We start from the raw sequence: 17200 nt of genomic DNA, 5'->3' as shown, positions 1-17200 counted from the left end.
ATGAATATAGGTCTTTTGATTTTTTGGCTGCATGGGTTTGTTCAGGACTTCAATAGCCATAAAATAACTGGGCTTGAGCTTCAGTTAGTGTAAACTGCACTAGTTCCATGGACCTCAATGAAACCACACTTCTGTATGCCAGCTGAAGAGCTGGCCCAAGGTAGGCATGGACGTGTTTGTAGGGGTCTGTTCTGGTTAGTGGAAAGTGAAATCAGACAGACTTTCTGCCATGCCTGCTTTCTATTTTAAACTGATTTTGGACACAAGACTGCTGGTCCCTTTTATAACATTCTTTATACGCAGCACAGTGACTATGCAACATAAAACTGATCATTATGTTACGCCTGTTGCCTGAGCAGGTCCTGGCATGAGATAAAGACTTGAGGGAGCTGACCTCAGGGTACTTCCATCCTCTACACATAAAGAGGGCTTTGTAAATGTCTTCACATGCCCTCTGGGCACAAGTTTGTCTTTGTCCCACCTCTGCAGGGTTGGGAAAGCTTGTGACGTTTCACCTGAAACCATCTTTTCTCACTAATTAACATACTTTTCTGCCCACCAAAGAAGCCACACCTGGTCCAGGACTTAGTGACCACCCAGGCCTAGGTCAGAGTAAAGGATAGGAAAAATAGTTGTTCTCTGGGATGGCTCTGTACTCCTGGAGGTAGTATCTAGCCATCATGAAGCCTAAGTGCTACCTGGCTCATCCCAGCTCACTGCAGGGATATCTACCAATCATCCATCCACTCTCCTATACCAAACCCATCACCATAGTATCAGTCCTCCTTGTCTTACCTGGATGGAAGTACGCACTGCACTCCAATTGCCTTAGCCACCACTGCTTGTCAAAACCTCAACAAACTGTGCTGAGGCATCAGGCTGCCCCACTGCCTGACGGGAATTGCAGTGCTTTGCTCTACACAACTCTTTTCAGGGCAGACCATTGACTAGAAGGCTAATGCATGACATCCCGCTCAAGTCCCGGTACCTACACAAACAGTGCATGAGAAGTGATTTTGTTTGTCATTTTCTTCAGGCCAAGGTCTATAAAGTCTACAAAATCTAGGCAACATGTAATTTTCTTGGAAATAGGAGGGGAGGAGGGGGGGAGGGAAGGGGTAGAAAGCCAACATGTACGGAGGAGCACATGGTTCTGACAGAGACATCCTTTAGGGGAGGTTCTATTAATGAAGATTCTCTATGTCCTAGTAAGGAAGAGAGGATGAAGATGATAAAATATGGGTAGGATCTGATGAGAAACAATCAAATGAAAAAGAGTCCCATTCAATTACATCATGTAATGGCAGACAGATAAAAAGTGAGGATTTTTTAAAGTGCTTATATACAAATGCTAGAAGTCTAAATAATAAGATGGGTGAACTAGAGTGCCTCGTATTAAATGAGGAGATTGATATAATAGGCATCACAGACATTTGGTGGAATGAGGATAATCAATGGGACACAGTAATACCAGGGTACAAAATATATCGGAAGGACAGAACAGGTCATGCTGTGGGGCAGGGGGGAGTGGCATTATATGTGAAAGAAAGCAGAGTGTCAAATGAAGTAAAAATCTTAAATGAACCAAGTTGTACCATAGAATCTCTATGGCGAGTAAGTCCATGCTCTAATAATAAGAATATAGCAGTAGGGATATATTACCGACCACTGACCAGGATGGTGATAGTGATTATGAAATGCTCAAGGAGATTAGAGAGGCTATAAAAATAAAAAACTCAATAATAATGGGGGATTTCAACTATCCCCATATTTGACTGGGTACATGTCACCTCAGGACAGGATGAAGAGATACAGTTTCTCGACGCTTTAAATCACTGCTTCTTGGAGCAGCCAGTCCTGGAACCCACAAGAGGAGAGGCAATTCTTGATTTAGTTCTAAGGGTATGTCTACACTACGAAATTAGGTCGAATTTATAGAAATCGTTTTTTTAGAAATCGGTTTTATATATTCGAGTGTGTGTGTCCCCACAGAAAATGCTCTAAGTGCATTAAGTGCATTAACTTGGCGGAGTGCTTCCACAGTACCGAGGCAAGCGTTGACTTCCGGAGTGTTGCACTGTGGTGAGCTATCCCACAGTTCCCGCAGTCTCCGGAAATGAGATTCAAAAGTTTGCGGTTCTTTTCCTGTCTACCTGCCCATGCATCTGAGTTGAGAGTGCTGTCCAGAGCGGTCACAATAGAGCACTCTGGGATAGCTCCCGGAGGCCAATACCGTCGAATTGTGTCCACAGTACCCCAAATTCGACCTGGCAAGGCCGATTTAAGCGCTAATCCACTTGTCAGGGGTGGAGTAAGGAAATCGATTTTAAGAGCCCTTTAAGTCGAAAAAAAGGGCTTCATCGTGTGGACGGGTGCAGGTTTACATCAATTTAACGTTGCTAAATTCGACCTAAAGTCCTAGTGTAGACCAGGGCTAAGTGGAGCGCAGGATCTGGTCCAAGAGGTGAATATAGCTGGACTGCTTGGTAATCGTGACCATAACGAAGGATACATTTTAGTCACGGGTATTTTTAGTAAAAGTCATGGACAGGTCAAGGGCAAAAAACAAAAATTCACAGCCCGTGACCTGTCCATGACTTTTACTATATACCCCTGACTAAAACTTGAGAGGGGAAGTGGCTCCAGGGGGCGGCCCTAGGGGCACTGCAGGTGCTGGGGGGGGGGCAGGGGTGTGCTGGGGGTGGTAGTCCCAGGGGTGCCACGGGGGGAGGTTGTGGCCTGGGGGGGGTGGTGTCATGGGTACTTGGGGGTGGAGGGGGAGGTTTGGTGGACCTGGGGCAGTTTCCCTACCCGGCTTCTGGAAGCAGTGACCTCCAGCTCCTAGCTCCACATGCTACCTCCGCTCTTTCCCAAGCCCCCACACTCCAGAGTGCCCCTGCAGCTGCCCCCCCAAGCACCCCCAGCACCCCCCATTGGTTGGGAACTGCGGCCAATGGGAGCTGTGGGGGAGGTGTCTGTGGGCAGGGGAGTTGCTGTCACCTTTCTGAGGAGCCCCCCCCATAAGCACCGCCCCCGCACCCTAATCCCCAGCCCTGAGCCCCCCACCACCCAAACTCCTTCTGCTGGGGGGCGGTGGGTCCAAGACTGCCCCAGCAGCAACTGGTGTGAATGGCCCAGGGGCTGCCTGAGCTGCTCAGGTAGCTCCCAGGCCAGCCCCACGGACGGCTGCAGAAGTCATGGGGGTTATGGAAAGTCACAGAATCCGTGGCTTCCGTGACCTCTGTGACAAACACGGATCCTTAAGCATAATATAATTAAGCGTAAAATCCCTCTGGCAGGGAAAACACCGCAGCAGCCCAACACTGTAGCATTTAATTTCAGAAAGGGGAACTACAAAAAAATGAGGAAGTTAGTTAAACAAAAATTAAAAGGTACAGTGCCAAAAGTGAAATCCCAGCAATTTGCATGGAAACTTTTTAAAGACACCATAATAGAGGCTCAATTTAAACGTATACCCCAAATGAAAAAACATAGTAAGAGAACCAAAAAAGTGCCACCGTGGCTAAACAACAAAGTAAAAGCAGCAGTGAGAGACAAAAAGGCATCCTTTATAAAGTGGAAGTTAAACCCTAGTGAGGTAAATAGAAAGGAGCATAAAGTCTGGCAAATAAAGTGTAAAAATATAATTAGGAAGGCCAAAAAAGAATTTGAAGAACAGCTAGCCAAAGACTCAAAAACTAATAGCAAATTTTGTTTTAAGTACATCAGACGCAAGAAGCCTGCTAACAACCAGTGGGGCCACTGGACGATCAAGATGCTAAAGGAGCACTCAAGGATGATAGAGCCATTGCAGTTAAACTAAATGAATTCTTTGCATTGGTCTTCATGGCTGAGGATGTGAGGGAGATTCCCAAACCTAAGCGATTCTTTATAGGTGACAAATCTGAGGAACTGTCCCAGATTGAGGTGTCATTTGAGGAGGTTTTGGAACAAACTGATAAACTAAACAGTAGTAAGTCACCAGGACCAGATGGTATTCACCCAAGAGTTCTGAAGGAACTCAAATGTGAAATTGCAGAACTACTAACTGTAGTCTGTAATGTATCATTTAAATCAGCTTATGTACCAAATGACTGGAGGATAGCTAAAGTGACGCCAGTTTTTAAAAAGGGCTCCAGAGGTGACCCCAGCAATTACAGGCCAGCAAGCATGACTTCAGTACCGGGCAAACTGGTTGAAACTAGAGTAAAGAAGAAAATTGTCAGATACATAGATTAACATAATTTGTTGGGTAAGAGTCAACATGGTTTTTGTAAAGGGAAATCATGCCTCACCAATCTACTAGAATTCTTTGGGGGCGTCAACAAGTATGTGGACAAGGGGGATCCAGTTGATTATAGTGTACTTAGATTTTCAGAAAGCCTTTGACAAGATCCCTCACCAAAGGCTGTTAAGCAAAGTAAGCTGTCATGGGATAAGAGGGAAGGTCCTCTCATGGACTGGTAACTGGTTAAAAGATAGGAAACAAAGGGTAGGAATAAATGGTGAGTTTTCAGAATGGAGAGAGGTAAATAGTGGTGTCCCCCAGGGGTCTGAATTGGGACCAGTCCTATTCAACATATTCATAAATGACTTAGAAAAAGGGGTAAACAGTGAGGTGGCAAATTTGCAGATGATACAAAACTACTCAAGATAGTTAAGTCCCAAGCAGTCTGCAAAGAGCTACAAAAGGATCTCACAAAACTGGGTGACTGGGCAACAAAATGGGAGACGAAATTCAGTGTTGATAAATGCAAAATAATGCACATTGGAAAACATTATCCCAGCTATACGTATAAAATGATGGGGTCTAAATTAGCTGATATCACTCAGGAAAGAGATTTTGGAGTCATTGTAGATAGTTCTCTGAAAACATCCACTCAATGTGCAGCAGCAGTCAAAAAAGCAAACAGAATGTTGGGAATCATTAAGAAAGGGATAGATAATAAGACAGAAAATATTGTATTTCCTCTATATAAATCCATGGTACACCCACATCTTGAATACTGGGTGCAGATGTGGTCGCCTCATCTCAAAAATATATATATTGAAATTGGAAATGGTTCAGAAAAGAGCAACAAAAATGATTAGGGGTATAGAACAGCTTCCATATAAAGAGAGATTAATAAGACTGGGACTTTTCAGCTTGGAAAAGAGATGACTGGGGGGGATATGATAGAGGTCTATAAAATCATGACTGGTGTGGAGAAAGTAAATTCGGAAGTGTTATTTATTCTTCCTCATAACACAAGAACTAGAAGTCACCAAATGAAATTAATAGGCAGCAGGTTTAAAACAAACAAAAGGAAGTATTTTTTCACATAATGCAGTCAACCTGTGGAACTCCTTGCCAGAGGATGTTGTGAAGGCCAAGACTACAACAAGGTTCAAAAAAGAACTAGATAAATTCATGGAGGATAGGTCCATCAATGGCAAATAGCCAGGATGGGCAGGGATGGGGGTGTCCCTAGCCTCTGTTTGCCAGAAGCTGGGAATGGGTGACAGGGGATGGATCACTTGATGATTACCTGTTCTGTTCATTCCCTCTTGGGCACCTGGCATTGGCCACTGTCAGAAGACAGGATACTGGGTGAGATGGACCTTTGGTCTGACCCAGTATGGCCATACTTATGTTCTTATGAATGAAAGGAAGGAAGCCCCAGACATAACCTTCCACCAGTTTCACTTTGCTGAAACTTTGCCACAAAACCCTGCGTATTTGGGTACACTTCATGTTGCAGAACTCAACTTTTATCCATTTCTAAGGGGAACATCTCAGCCTCTGGAACACAGTGAGACCTGTGCAAGCAGCCTCCCTAATCAGGTAAACTCCTGTCCGAATGGAATGCACTAACATACCACCCTGGTGTACGGAGTACCATTCTGCACCACCTCCTTCAGAAGCCCACCTAGAAGTGTTGTTGGTTCCTTGAGTGGTCAGTCCTTTCAGACATGGTTCCAGCCTATTCATGTAACAGACTGGACATATCAATAATGATGTGATTGCAGAGGGGATGCAGGGTCTAGTCTCTCTGCTATCAGTTCAGGCAGAAAGGTTCATATGCAGATTGCTTTGTGTGTAACGAGTGGGATTGAAGAAATGTCCCACATGTTTCCCAGATAGCTCAGATTTGCTGGTAAACCTGGCCACCGATTGGCTTAATTGGCTCCTTAATGAAGCATAGCATCACTATGCATCAAAATGCTCTTTTGTGTGAAATGCAACAGGAGACCCAACTATCCAAAGGAGCCAATGCTGCAAAACTCCTGGAGGGAAAGATGAGAGCAGGTTCTCTGGTACTTACCAAAGCATTTACTTTGGTTGGTGGCACGGTCAACAAAGACTTTGGCAGAGATGACATTGCCAAAAGGCAAAAACATCTGCATGAGCTCCGCATCTCCGAACTCCTGGGGCAGGTGATAAATAAACAGGTTACATCCTTCGGGACCTGGGATAACACACGTGCACACACAAAGAACAGCCGCCCATTAGCAAAGAGGCCACATGTGCCTTCCTCCTCTTTCTCAGACTTGCGCAGTGTACTGTGTTTGAGCTGGCATTGTAATGAGCATCTTCAGTCACTGAGTGATCTCTCTAGTAAATTACTAGTGCATCCTTCTGTCAGTCCACCCACCCATCTCTTTCTAAATGTGTCCAGCTACCTGTTACTCCATTCACCCATATGGCCCAGCATTGCTTTGCTTAGCCCTGTGTTGACATACCCAACCAGCCACCTATGCCCACACATTTCTCTCTACATCTCTAGGTCTTTTCATGTAACTGTTTGCCCATTCAGCAATCTATCTAAATGTTCACTTGGCAATTCAGCTACTTCCTTTCACCAGTTCATTCAGGTCCCTGCATATACCCATTACTCTGTTCATCACCCCACTCCACCTCTCCAGCTATGTTTCCTTTCATCTTTTTCTTTTCATTTTTTTCACCCACCTTTCCTGGCATGTCTCAATTTCCCTATTTCTCTATTTGCACATCACCTATCACTTATCTGTCTTCTCATCCATCCTTTCCATTCATCTACACACCATCCAACCATCAATCTCTGGGATTACATTAAAACACCTAGCATATACACACACATGCTACCAGTAATTCTTCTTCCTCTGGGATATGGCTGATTTCTATTAAGCATCTCCGGTAGCATGGACTTCAATCATAAGAACATAGGAATGGCCATACTGGGTCAGACCAAAGGTCAATCCAGCCTAGTATCCTGTCTACCGACAGTGGCCAATGCCAGGTGCCCCAGAGGGAGTGAACCTAACAGGAAATGATCTAGTGATCTCTCTCCTGCCATCCATCTCCACCCTCTGACAAACAGAGGCTAGGGACACCATTCCTTACCCATCCTGGCTAATAGCTATTAATGGACTTAACTTCCATGAATTTTTCCAGTTCTCTTTTAAACCCTGTTATAGTCCTCGCCTTCACAACCTCCTCAGGCAAGGAGTTCCACCGGTTGACTGTGTGCTGAGTGAAGAAGAACTTCCTTTTATTTGTTTTAAACCTGCTGCCCATTAATTTCATTTGGTGGCCCCTAGTTCTTATATTATGGGAACAAGTAAATAACTTTTCCTTATTCACTTTCTCCACACCACTCATGATTTTATATACCTCTATCATATCCCTCCTTAGTCTCCTCTTTTCCAAGCTGAAAAGTCCTTGCCTCTTTAATCTCTCCTCATATGGGACCCGTTCCAAACCCCTAATCATTTTAGTTGCCCTTTTCTGAACCTTTTCTAATGCCAGTATATCTTTTTTGAGATGAGGGGCCCTACCTCAACCCAGGAAAATAGATCTGCCTCGATATTTCCTTTCAAATTACTGGGCCTGCTTATTTATCTCCTGGCCTGGAAATCTTTTGTTCTGAGACCTTCTATGGTCTTTGAAGCAGCAAAGTCTAACATCATTCACTTATCTTTCCTTTTTAATGGGCTCTCTCTTTCTCCCGCCACACACACACTACTTTATTGACCAACAGATGTTGCTCCCCCACCCCAGAATAGCTGTACAGCTGGATAAGTGACCAGCGAATAGACCCACATCAATGAATTCATCATTCAGCCTATCCCCTCCCGAACGTGCGCCTCCCCCCCCTTACCTTCTCTCTGCTGCTGTGGAATGATGGGCGCTTGCTGGGGAAAGGCCTGGCTGATAGGTGCATAGGCTGCTGGGTATGCTGCTGGACAACAGAAAAACAAAAGGGTCAAGCCTCAGTGGTCTGTCCTGCTTTGCTTTGCTAACACTCCGAGACGGCACAAATGGCATCCCCAGCGAACGGTTCAGAGACACCCAGGTATAGGGGCCACATTTTCATGAGCCCTTCAGCTTCTTTTGCCTGGCTTAGCTCTGAAGCTTCAGGTAGCGCTGCTAGTCTCTCCCAGAAAGCTGCTTCTGTTTTGTACCAGAGGCTCCTAGTTCTACACCTGTGACATCCACAGTGTAAGACTCATTCAGAAGACAGCTCACAAAAGAGTTCTCACTTTATGATGTGGAAAAGGGGTGGAACGGGATGGCTGGGAAGGAAAGGAAACTATTGTGCCCATGGGAATGAAAGCTCCCACAGAGCACTGGGGTTCTGCACACCCTGGAGGACTGCAGGGAGAATCGTTCTTGGGTTTTACATCCCATCTAAAGCAGTGCAGAGCCCACCCAGCACCATAGGGACATATTCTCCACTGATCTTAGTCAGGGATCATAGTGTATAATTTGCTTCCAGCTGATCCCCTCTCTGTTTGGACCAGCCCTATGAGAAGTACATAAAAAGGAAATGGTCCAGGTGTCCCAGTGGAATGGCCCTGACTGCATTAGCATGTGGACACAGTTTTTCTGTGCACAGAATTTCTCAGGACTGTGACGCTCAGCTGGGACTGCTGGGCTGGGCATTCATTTACCCACCCCGGCTGGGGCTCGCTCTTTGCCCCTTGACGTAATCCAGGAAAGTGGCATTTGCTGGACACTTTTTGCTCCTCATCAGTACAGCCGCTAATCTGCCAGGTCCCTTTCTCAGTGTGACATTGACCAGGGAATGAAGAGCGAGAGGAATCATTGGCCCTGGGTAGCAGGTTGGTCAGTTAGACTGGCTAGGTGTCCCCTACCTGGTTTCCACTCAGTCTTAGAGCTGGAATCAAACAATAGCATTTCTGATGTTCAGAATGGCTGAGGACTCCTCCCTCCCTCCCAGAGAAAGATGGGAGCAGGCCAGCCATTCCTCCTTCCCCAAACCCAGCACTACATTGCCGGCCCCACCCACTCCTTTCTGCCGTGGCAACTCTTCACTAGGGGAAGCGCAGCAGTTTGCTCCCCCATTTATAGGCCCTTCCAGGGACAACAATCAGCCCCTGCTCTCTTTGCAGTGTCAGTTGGGAGGCCCTCTTCCCTGTCTGGGAGCGTCTGCCTGGGGTGTTTGTTTCTGTTCCATAACATCCTGCCTGGCAATGCACAGGTGTCCAAATTCTTTCCAGAAAGACGGGAGCTTCCTTTCCACACTAGGATGGAACACTTTCTCATTCCTTCCTGCACAATCTGCTCCTTTCTTCTCCCAGTATTATACTGAATATCATTGTGGTCATCTCCATAACTGATCTGAGCACCAGGGCAGATACCAAACCTTGGATAGGCCACCCCCACCCCCAACTCCAACCAAACTGAGCATGAAAAAGATGGGTTAACTTTCAACCACTTTTGCCCAGTGCCTTTGCCCATCTGGGGTCCAGTCTGGCTGGGAAGCAGAAGCATTTGAATACAATGAAACAAGCTGTCCTGTTGGTATTCCTGCTTGGATGAGAAGCAGGAAGAACTTTAAAACTACTGTAAAATCCTGTTCTCACGAGATTTATGGTCCATTCTGCAGATCCTTGCGACCAACTGGAGGCAGCACAGTCTCAGAACTTGTGGGGATTTATCCAGATTGAAGCTCTGAAGTCTCTGAGCTTTGTCCATTTTCACTGCATACCAAGTCCTGCACTCTTTGTGTTCAGTGATCAGCTGATCCGTGGAGGCTTCTGCTGAAGTTATACCATCTGTCAATTGGCATTGCTCCAGGCACCCCAGTTCATGTCCATGCCTCCTACTTCCCATGGTGCCTGACTCTGCTCTTACACGAGGTTAACACCAGTGTAGCTCCACTGACTCCTGATTTACCTCTGTTTCAGAGAGATCAGAATCTGGCCCATACATGTCAGAGTGTGAACCTATACACAACTTGTTCACCTATGATGAGACATGTGGTATGTACATGCTAAATACCATAAATAGAGGGAGCAGCCTGATCTAGCTGAATGCTGGTGGGAGGCAGATTTAGATTGCATTCCTCGCTCTGCCACTGACCTGCTATATGACCTTGGACAAGTCATTTCCCTTCCCTGTACCTCTGTTTCCCCTCCCACCCTTTGTCTGTCTTGTCTATTTAGAATGCAAGCTCCTTAGGGACAGTACTGTATCTTGCTATGTATACATACAGCGCCTAGCACAACGGGGCCCAATCCCAGCTGGTAGATGCTGCTGTAGAACACAGAACAGCAGCAATGAACAGGGGCGAAATTGATGGTATTTCACATTTCAGATACAGTACATATGTGCAATGGACAAGCTTCTGCGCTCACTCCCACAAGTGGTGCTCTGCTGAGCTACAGACACTGGAGTAACTGAGCAGAGAGACTGGCTCAGTGCTGCAGTGTGTTTTAGAGAGCATGCTTTTAATGGACATGTGGATTTTTCTGTACTGGCAGAGAAACACTTAATTAACTGGATGAAATACCCATGAGTAGCATTTTGTCTACAGCATTATTTCTGCAGAATGAAAAGGGGGCCAGCTGCTATTTCAGCCTCTGAGAAAGCTCTGAATAGCACATGTGAATTGTCTAGAGTGAGGGGTAATTCCAAACATGTTCATTATAATGCAACAAAAGGAATCAAAACCCACAGGTTGCAGGCATTCAAAGGGTCTCTTTTCAGTGTATTGAGCAAATTTTCTAGCCACGTGACTCCCTGTAGCAGGCTGGCAGCAGGTGATGGTCCTGCAGGAAAGTGTTGGGTGGGATATGCTGAGGCAGGTATGTCCTTACCCATCTAGATATTAGGGACATAGGAGTGGACTTCTAGTGAGCGAGGACCAAGGGTGTGAGCTGAGCAGAGCTTAAGGAGGAATCTGGGAAGCAGCCAACACTTGTGCCTACTTTCGTGTATTTTCATCCCTGCTATGAACTCCTTTGAAGTAAATGGAGAAACACTAGGGATGAATTTGGCCTGCAGGATCTGATCCCTATTTTGAGCTCAATTTACTCTAGTATAACTAAGATAAAACCCATCACTTCATTTCAATGTAAATAATCATTTTCCTTCTCTCACTTTATTATTGCTCTATCAGGGCCAGATGGTAGGCAGGTGTAAATAAGGGCAGCTCCCAAAAATCACTGGAGTTACACTGATTTACATCAGCTGAGGATATGGTCCTCAGTATTTATACAGCATCATCATGTCCTCCCTCAAGGACGGTTTCTTTAGGCTAAACAAATAAACATGGCTTCTTTATTCTTTTCCTGCTGATGGAATTCTCACATCTCTGTGTCACTTTGGTTTCCCTTGTTTGAATGCGTATCTTCCCAGTTTCTATTGTAAGAGAGCAGAGACCAGACCTGCATATGGTATGCCAGATGCTGTCTCACCTCGGGTTTGCAGCCTGCAGGGGTATGTAACTACAGCAGGTTTGGAAGGATTCAGTTTTAACCGGTACATGTCTGTAACCTATTAATTCTCCCCCATCCCAAACCCCAGTGAAAAATGATTACATGGTGATGATCAACATTAATAGAGAGGAAATTTTTAAAAATTAAATTAAATTGGAGGGCTGAGAAGTATGTGTGAGAGAGAACTGGGTTCCCCGCCTTTCTGCACTCAGGTCTCTCACACTGTATTGATTCAGAACATAGCCCCTTCCTAGGATTTGGTTTTATTCACAAACAGAATTCCAAGAGAAACAAAAGCCAATCTAAGCCATTTTGGCAAGCTTGGCAGCTCCCAGGATTCCTCCCTGGGAGTTACTCAGCCCATACCCTAGATCCAATCTGACTAGAGAGGTCCGTCTTTTTCCTTTGTGTCTGGGTGTGGTAACAAACCAGCTGCAGCAGTGAGTCAGCAGAAAGGCAAGATGGTTCTGTGCTTCAGGTACTGGACTGGAATTCTGGATATCTGGGTCCACTTTCCAACTCTGCCACCCACAGACTCTCTCTGTGGCCTTGGGCAAGTCATTTAAATTTCTGTGCTCAGTTCCCATCTATAAAATGGGGATAAGAATACTTTCTTCGCCTGTCTTGTCTGGTCAGAGTGCAAGCTGTTTGGGGACGAAAGCTCATGCTCAAATAAATTGGTTAGTCTCTAAGGTGCCACAAGTACTCCTTTTCTTTTTGCGAATCAGACTAACACGGCTGTTCCTCTGAAACCTGTCTCTTACTATGCGTCTATACAGTGCCCAGTAGGGCTCCAATCTCAGCCTCTAGGTGCTACTACGCTACTTCTACAGCTGCTAATAGTAACTCAGTTAAACCTTTCCAGCAGACTCAATCCCTGCTCAGATGTATGAGAGAGACTCTAGCAGTATCCCATCAGACTTAAAAATGAACTATTAAGTTTAGAGCTGGTCAGAAAATAGATTTTTTGCCCCCATAGAAAATTCTGATGGAAAAATCAAAATCTGAATATTTTGGCTGAAAAACAAACTGAAATATTTGTTTTTGGAAATGCCACTGTGGTGTCTCATGGGAGTTGTAGTTAAGTGCCACAGGCTCCCATTATCCCCTATATCCCAGGCTCCCTGGTCAGACTATATTGCCCATGATGCACCACGGTCATCCCTCTTGGTGGAAGTGGTGCATCATGGGAGTCCCTGGCCATGGTACATCATGAAGATGTAGTCTGGGAGGGGAGCCTGGCCCACAGAGGAAAATGGAGACGTGAGGTGCCTGAACTACAACTCCCATGAGGCACTGCAGCAGTATTTCCATACTGAAATATTTCAGTTTGCAGGCATTTGGTTTTTCAGTTAAAAAAAAAACCAACATTTTTTTTGGTGGAAAACACACTTTTTGCAAAAAATTCCAAAAACCCCAGTCAAAACCCCAGTTTTCTGTCATAAAACAATTTAAATGGAAATTTTTTGACCATCCCTAATTAAATTATGAAAGTCCATGCTGATCTTACATTATGATTTTATTTCTCAGTCTGTTAGATTCCCATTTTCTACAATCCTCATATTCTGAACACACTACAACTATGAATATCTATTTTTAAAAATTTCCTACTAGTACAAAATTTAAGCTGATAAAAGTAAAAACATACCCCAAAAAACCTTTCAGGAAAAACACCCTTTGAGACCATCAACAACAAATAAAACCAGAATCCTCGCAAACCTAATTAGAACCTCTGCTTTCTTTCAAGTGATCTCTCAGCAGACTCCCTACTAGAACTGTACTGACCTGATCTTCAACCCAACCGACTCTCAGTCAGCACTCATATTGAACTGGTTCTCCACCATTACCCCACATCTCCCTAATGCTCTGAGGCTGCTTCCTCCCTAGCACTCCCTTAATGTATATCTGTGCTGTGACTGAGCCTCCCTCTGCTGAATTATCTCAGGCTTATTTGCACTAAAACTTTCATCCTACCCACTAGTACCTTAAATTAGCCAGAGTCCTGGGGTAAGGCCATGTAAATGAGCACACCTGGGGTAAGGCCATGTAAATGAGCTCAGAGCTATTTCCTGGCTTCGTTGCTGGGGATGGCGCTGTTTCAGGAATAAGCAGAAAGATTGAGGTCTCACCTCTACTCTTTTCTGGGGTCATTGCAAGACTTTTCCCATTCTCAGTTTCCTGACATTTACTGCACAGATTTTAAAGCCAGAAAGGATCATTGCTATCATGTAGTCTAGGGGTTCTCAAACTTTTTTGGCTGGGACCCCCTTTTAAAATATTTCAGGTTGTGATGACCCTGCAAAAAGTGACACCCCTCCACACCATGCCACGCTTACTTCTGTGCTGCTGCTGGTGGTGGCGCTGCCTTCAGAGCTGGGCGCCTTGCCAGCAGCTGTCACTTCTCTCACAACCCCCCCCTCCCCCCCCAATAGTCTTGTGACCCCCTTTTGGGTCAGGACTCCCAGTTTGAAAAACGATGATCTAGTCTGACCCTACATAATGAAGGTTAGAGAGTTTCACGCAGTGATTCCTGCACTGATCCCAACAGCCTGTGGTTGTATGTCTTTTAGGAAATGATCCCATCTTGACTTACAGATGCCAAGTGATGGGGAATCCATTGCTTTCCATGCTTGCAAGTAAGAAGAGAAGTTCACCAAAACATGCAGTTGCAAGATCTTGCTAAGTGTCCCCTTTTCCTCCCTCAGTGTCCTTCCCCATACAGTTCCTTTCATGGTCATTTTACTTAAAAGCCACAAGACAACAAAAACAAACCAAGAAACAGAGAAAGAGCTCAAGGCAGAGACAGAGGGAGAATTGCAAAGCAAAGTTTGAGACCTGCATAGTGCTGCATGCCTGCGTAGGCTTGTTGGAGGGGATCTGCCACAGTGGGACTTTGAGCTGGGAAGAGAAGAGAAGGGAGAATGAAGAAAGAGTAAGCAAGATAAACCAGAGGAGAAACAGGTTTTGCAGCAGGAGCAGCCAGCAGGAATCACTCAGAGATACAGCAGATCATTTGTCCCCCTATCATTTTCCTTTTGGCTTTTTGTCCCCGTCCCCTCCCACACTCAGCAAAGCAATCTGTAGTGTACTGAGAAACAAAGTAACAGACACACTCCTGATCACTGTTAATTACTCAGAAACTAGGGGATGCCAAATGTTCCCTCTGAAACATTTATGCCTGACCTTCTGAGGCTCTAAGTGCTCTCCACTCTCAGTGATTTTAAAGGGAGTGGAGGGTTCTTAGCGCCCTCCAGGATCAGGCCCTTTCAGAGGGAAGGAGGTTTTTATTAGGAAATTGGAGAGTGTCCAGGTTCACATCAGAGGCCAGCTAGCATCTGGAAGCCATATTCTAGTGAATTGCAGCAGAGAACAAAGTGAACAGAGCTGGGTGGAAAATGGTACTCTGGTTCAGCAAAAAGTTTTGAGCTTTCAGCTTTACTTTCAATCTCGAATCAGGATAAACAGTCAAAACCCTCAAAAACTGGCACGAACTGAAAATCTGAAAAACATGTAATTTGGGATTAGCCGAAATGACCCATTTTGATCATTCTGAACCGTTCCGTTTCAATGTTGATCTTTTAAATTGAAACACAAACCAACTGTACATTGACATCTGTTGTGAAACGACAAGTCGTTTGGACCTGAAAACCAGAACTTTTCACCTAGGAAACATTGAAATAGGACATTTTTGACAATTCCATAACATTCTTCCCAATTTTTTTTTTCAAAATGGGAATTTTTCCAAAGCCAATCCGTCTCTGCAAAGTTTGATTTAGACTAATTGATGGAATATGTCACTGAATAATTCCTGCCCAGCTCTGACAGTGAACACTCCTCTCTATGCCACTGAATGCTAGGACACAGCAAATCAACCAGCAGAGACCCCTGGGTCTGGATGTGACCCCTACCCTAAATGAACTACCTACTGCTCTCCTGCCAGCAGGGCAGCCTTCCCCTGAGCCCTGTGTCCCATTAGTTAGTAGCATGCAGCATGGCATTTGCTCTCTGAGCAGACACGCAGTGGGTACTATTTTGGGTCCTTCCTGACCCTAGAAGGATAGCAGCTGGTGAGCTGGACCTGAAAGAGCTGGTATCCCACCACTAATTGCTGCCACTCAGCCATCCAGCATATCCCCGCTCCTCACCTAAGCCTGTTTGAAAGCCGTAATTTAGGGGCGCTCACTCGGCTTTTCTCTTTGCTCCTTTAGAGCCATTCGGGGCCATTCAGGCATTGTGCTGTGTCCAGGGTGGCATGGTGTTGCTTTGCTCTAGCAGGGAACTCTGTGACTCAGGGGGGTACAATGACTCACCAAGTTCCTTCTGGGCATAGCCGCTGCACCCCACAGCAGTGGCGGGTGGGGAGGGACAAGAAGGGCCTGGTCCCAATTCTTCCCTGCCACTCTTGACAAGGGTCCTAGCCCTAAGGGATCTCCGTGCTCAGGTGAGCACAAGGGTTGCAGAGGTGGCCCTCCCCTGTGCGGCTGACACAAGGGTGGGGGAATGCTTGTGCACCCGCATGGTGCACACCCCACCACCCATCTCTCCTCCAGCAGACAGGCACAAGCCAGCCCAACAGCAAGAGCGCTGGCGGCAGAACATTCCCAGCTCCTCCCTCTTCCTTCCCCAGGACCTACCTGGGTATGGATGGATTCCATTGGTGTAAATGGTCTCGGATGCTGGCTGCCCATTGGTCTGTGGTGGGAGGGGGCTGAACCCATTCACCCCAATGGGAGTGGCTATGCTGGGGACGGGCGCTGTGCTGATCCCTGGAGGTGTGCTTGTACCTAACCCCCAAAGAAAAGGGGGTGCAGGGGAGAAAGAATGAGAGCTTTAGCCCTGAGTCACTTAGGAGGATGAGGGGGGGATTTAGGGGCCTATATGGGAGGATTTGGGGGCTTGTAGGTGAACAGTGATTGCTGGCTTGTTTGCTTTAAACAAATCATCATGTGGGCAAAGTTTGTTAAGAAAGGAGATTGCGAGTCCCCTCTGCATGCCTGACGAAGGCTTCCTAGTTTCAAGAGGATCCACCCCATGTTTTACACCAGACAGGTGCTATCCGGCTGCCATAACACGATCTGGAAACCCACCATAGAGAGATTGAGCAGGGTGGGTGACAAATACCTGATGAGGGGGTCATAGGAGCAGCAACTAGTCCGCTGACGTTAAAGGCTGCCATCTGCTGCATTTGGGCTGCGGCGATGGCTGCCATGGGGTTCAGGCAGGTCCCTTGTGCTGCAGCCATCAGGGCTGCCTGCTGCTGCATTATCTTAAGGAAAGAAAGAAGGAAAGAGGGAAGAAGAAGAAGAAAAAGAGAAAGAAAGAAAGAAAGGTGGAAGGACAAAAAGAAAATGAAGAACGGAAAAGGAAAGAGAAAGGAAGTGGAAGAAGGGGAGAAGGAAGGGAATTGAAAATTAGCTTTTCTCTGTACCCAGGATCCAGTCACATCCTCCTGTGTAACTTTCGTCACTGTGGCCTGCTACAGCCGAGTTGTGTG

General features: G+C 45.9%; 1 protein-coding gene across 12 annotated transcripts in view; it reads right to left on the bottom strand.

The window, feature by feature from the left end:
- The window catches only part of CELF6 (CUGBP Elav-like family member 6), a 242235-nt gene that overhangs the window by 74880 nt on the left and 150155 nt on the right, over positions 1-17200 (bottom strand). For 8 of the 12 annotated variants that reach the window (XR_012670191.1, XR_007358668.2, XR_007358667.2 and 5 more), the window contains exons 7-11: positions 16828-16972; positions 16341-16490; positions 14542-14604; positions 8121-8201; positions 6306-6449 (exon numbers count right to left, since the gene is read on the bottom strand). Coding sequence is in view for 9 of the 12 variants with exons in the window: in XM_048865634.2 (XP_048721591.1) it covers positions 6306-6449; positions 8121-8201; positions 14542-14604; positions 16341-16490; positions 16828-16972 (583 nt within the window). In the remaining 3 variants the exon portion in view is untranslated. The remainder of the gene's footprint in view (positions 1-6305; positions 6450-8120; positions 8202-14541; positions 14605-16340; positions 16491-16827; positions 16973-17200) is intronic. The other 4 variants (XM_048865639.2, XM_048865641.2, XM_048865643.2 and 1 more) reach the window with 4 other exon arrangements.

The sequence above is a fragment of the Caretta caretta genome, chromosome 10 (genome assembly GCF_965140235.1).
Source record: "Caretta caretta isolate rCarCar2 chromosome 10, rCarCar1.hap1, whole genome shotgun sequence".
NCBI lineage: Eukaryota > Metazoa > Chordata > Testudines > Cheloniidae > Caretta > Caretta caretta.
This window is presented reverse-complemented; position numbering and strand designations above follow the sequence as displayed.